The following is a 2,500-nucleotide window of genomic DNA, read 5'->3' as shown; positions in this document are numbered from 1 at the left end:
TGGACGACTCGTGTTCCCTCCTGGTGGTCAGTGGAGAGCCGTGGGAGGGCGGGCGTGGATGGCGGAGCAACAGGGAAAGAAGGTGGAGGCTTTCATCCACTTAGCGCCTCCCTCTACCCATCTCCCCTTTCATCTGGTAACACTGGTGGTCTTGGCTGGCAACACTGACACACACGCAAAACTCCTGTAGTGTTCTATACGTCAAGGTCACGCAGGCAAACAGACCACAGCCTTGGGTTTGCTGTGGTGTGCGGCCGCGGCTGTGCTAAGCGAGAGTCAAGGCCAGACTAACTGCTTCACCTGACCTGACTCTGAGTCTGGCTAGCGGCTGGCCACTCCCTGCACTCTACTTCTGGTAACACTGCACGCAACACAATCTGCAACAATAGACAAACACGTTAATGATAAGAAATAGCGAGAGAGAGAGAGAGAGAGAGAGAGAGAGAGAGAGAGAGAGAGAGAGAGAGAGAGAGAGAGAGAGAGAGAGAGAGAGAGAGAGAGAGAGTGTGTGTGTGTGTGTGTGTGTGTGTGTGTGTGTGTGTGTGTGTGTGTGTGTGTGTGTGTGTGTGTGTGTGTGTGTGTGTGTGTGTGAGAGAGAGAGAGAGAGAGAGAGAGAGAGAGAGAGAGAGAGAGAGAGAGAGAGAGAGAGAGAGAGAGAGAGAGAGAGAGAGAGAGAGAGTGTGTGTGTGTGTGTGAGTGTGTGTGTGTGTGTGAGTGTGTGTGTGTGTGTGTGTGTGTGTGTGTGTGTGTGTGTGTGTGTGTGTGTGTGCCTGTGAGAGAGACAGAGAGAGAGAGAGAGAGAGAGAGAGAGAGAGAGAGAGAGAGAGAGAGAGAGAGAGAGAGAGAGAGAGAGAGTGTGTGTGTGTGTGTGTGTGTGTGTGTGTGTGTGTGTGTGTGTGTGTGTGTGAGAGAGAGAGAGAGAGAGAGAGAGAGAGAGAGAGAGAGAGAGAGAGAGAGAGAGAGAGAGAGAGAGAGAGAGAGAGAGAGAGAGAGAGAGAGAGAGAGAGAGAGAGAGAGAGAGAGAGAGAGAGAGAGAGAGAGAGAGAGAGAGTGTGTGTGTGTGAGAGAGAGAGAGAGAGAGAGAGAGAGAGAGAGAGAGAGAGAGAGAGAGAGAGAGAGAGAGAGAGTGTGTGTGTGTGTGTGTGTGTGTGTGTGTGTGTGTGTGTGTGTGTGTGTGTGTGTGTGTGTGTGTGTGTGTGTGTGTGTGTGTGAGAGAGAGAGAGAGAGAGAGAGAGAGAGAGAGAGAGAGAGAGAGAGAGAGAGAGAGAGAGAGAGAAAGTATGCATTACTCCGCCGTGGGTGGCTTAGGGCGGCAGGGGCAGGGGGCGGGCCAGGTGGTTGAGCACGTGGAAGGTGGGCTGGCTGGCTGCACAGCATCTCCATCATCAGATTTCTTCCCGGGAGAGCAGCGCCGCGCCCCTCCCTCACTCTGCGCCTCCACTATGCACCACACTCCACAGGCACCGCACGCTGGCACGGCAGCAGCAGCAGCAGCAGCAGCAGCAGCAGCAGCAGGTCCGCGGGGCAGCAACAGTCACTCAGGGCTGCAAGGTTGGCACTTTGTCAACAAAGAGTGAGAGGCAGGCGGCGGCGGCGGGAGCCACACCCACGTTCTTCACCTCTCCATTGCTCTGCCTCTCTAGATAATCAAAGGTCCCGCCCCGTCCCGCCCCCCACCGCGCCGCCCCGCGCCTCATTGGCCCGCGACGCGAGCCCCGCCGCGGCCGCCGCTGCTCATTGGCTGGCCGTGGCGGGACGACTGAATGACAAACAGGGTTTCGATGAGTGTCTATTTCATGGAGTTATTTGGGTTCATATAAAGTTTTTCTGGGCTTTGTGTCAAGTTTATCATCAACAATGTGGTACTTAACACTGCTGGAGGGATCTACCGGGGCGCCGCGGCCACCACCGCCCCTCGCCGCCTGCGTCAGAGTGTTAGGCCCACGCGCACACAAACACACACACACACGGTGTCAGTCATATAATAATAATAAAAATAAACGGTTTTATTGTTGAGGCAGTTGAGGCAGGGCGAGACGCGTCAGGCGGCAGCATGTGTCTGAGGCGTGGATGATGCAGTAGTCCACTTGCAAACTTCTCCAGAGCCTCTCGGTGCCTGGTGGATAGTCTGGACAGACTCAGGGTGGTCAGGGCTTCTTCATAGGTGGCCCCTCGCACCGTATGCGATGAAATTATTCTTCACATTGCCAAAACTCTTCTTTCAAAAGACACATAGAAATGCGAAGGTGGCGGAAAACGTGAAAGCCGTCGCAAGAGGAGTGGGTCTACAGCAGAACAACCAACTGGATGAGCTCCTGGAGGAAGCCCGAGCCGTAGTAGTAGTAGTAGTAGTAGTAGTAATAGTAGTAGTAGTGGTGGTGGTGGTAGTAGTAGTAGTAGTAGTAGTAGTAGTAGTAGTAGTAGTAGTAGTAGTAGTAGTAGTAGTAGTAGTAGTGGTGGTAGTGGTAGTAGTAGTAGTAATAGTAGCAGTAGTAGTAGT

At 53.6% G+C, this 2,500-nt stretch overlaps 1 protein-coding gene across 2 annotated transcripts in view; it reads right to left on the bottom strand.

The window, feature by feature from the left end:
• The window catches only part of LOC135108801 (uncharacterized), a 42,755-nt gene that overhangs the window by 11,613 nt on the left and 28,642 nt on the right, over positions 1-2,500 (bottom strand). For both annotated transcript variants that reach the window (XM_064019839.1, XM_064019853.1), the window contains one exon: positions 1-1,544. This exon is cut by the window's left edge and continues 15 nt beyond it. In XM_064019839.1, coding sequence (XP_063875909.1) covers positions 322-1,386 — 1,065 coding nt within the window. In that variant the 5' untranslated portion in view covers positions 1,387-1,544 and the 3' untranslated portion in view covers positions 1-321. The remainder of the gene's footprint in view (positions 1,545-2,500) is intronic.

Source organism: Scylla paramamosain, chromosome 1 (assembly GCF_035594125.1).
Source record: "Scylla paramamosain isolate STU-SP2022 chromosome 1, ASM3559412v1, whole genome shotgun sequence".
In the NCBI taxonomy this organism is placed as follows: Eukaryota; Metazoa; Arthropoda; class Malacostraca; order Decapoda; family Portunidae; genus Scylla; species Scylla paramamosain.
The sequence above is the reverse complement of the archived record's forward strand: the minus strand, read 5'-3'. Positions and strand labels throughout refer to the sequence as shown.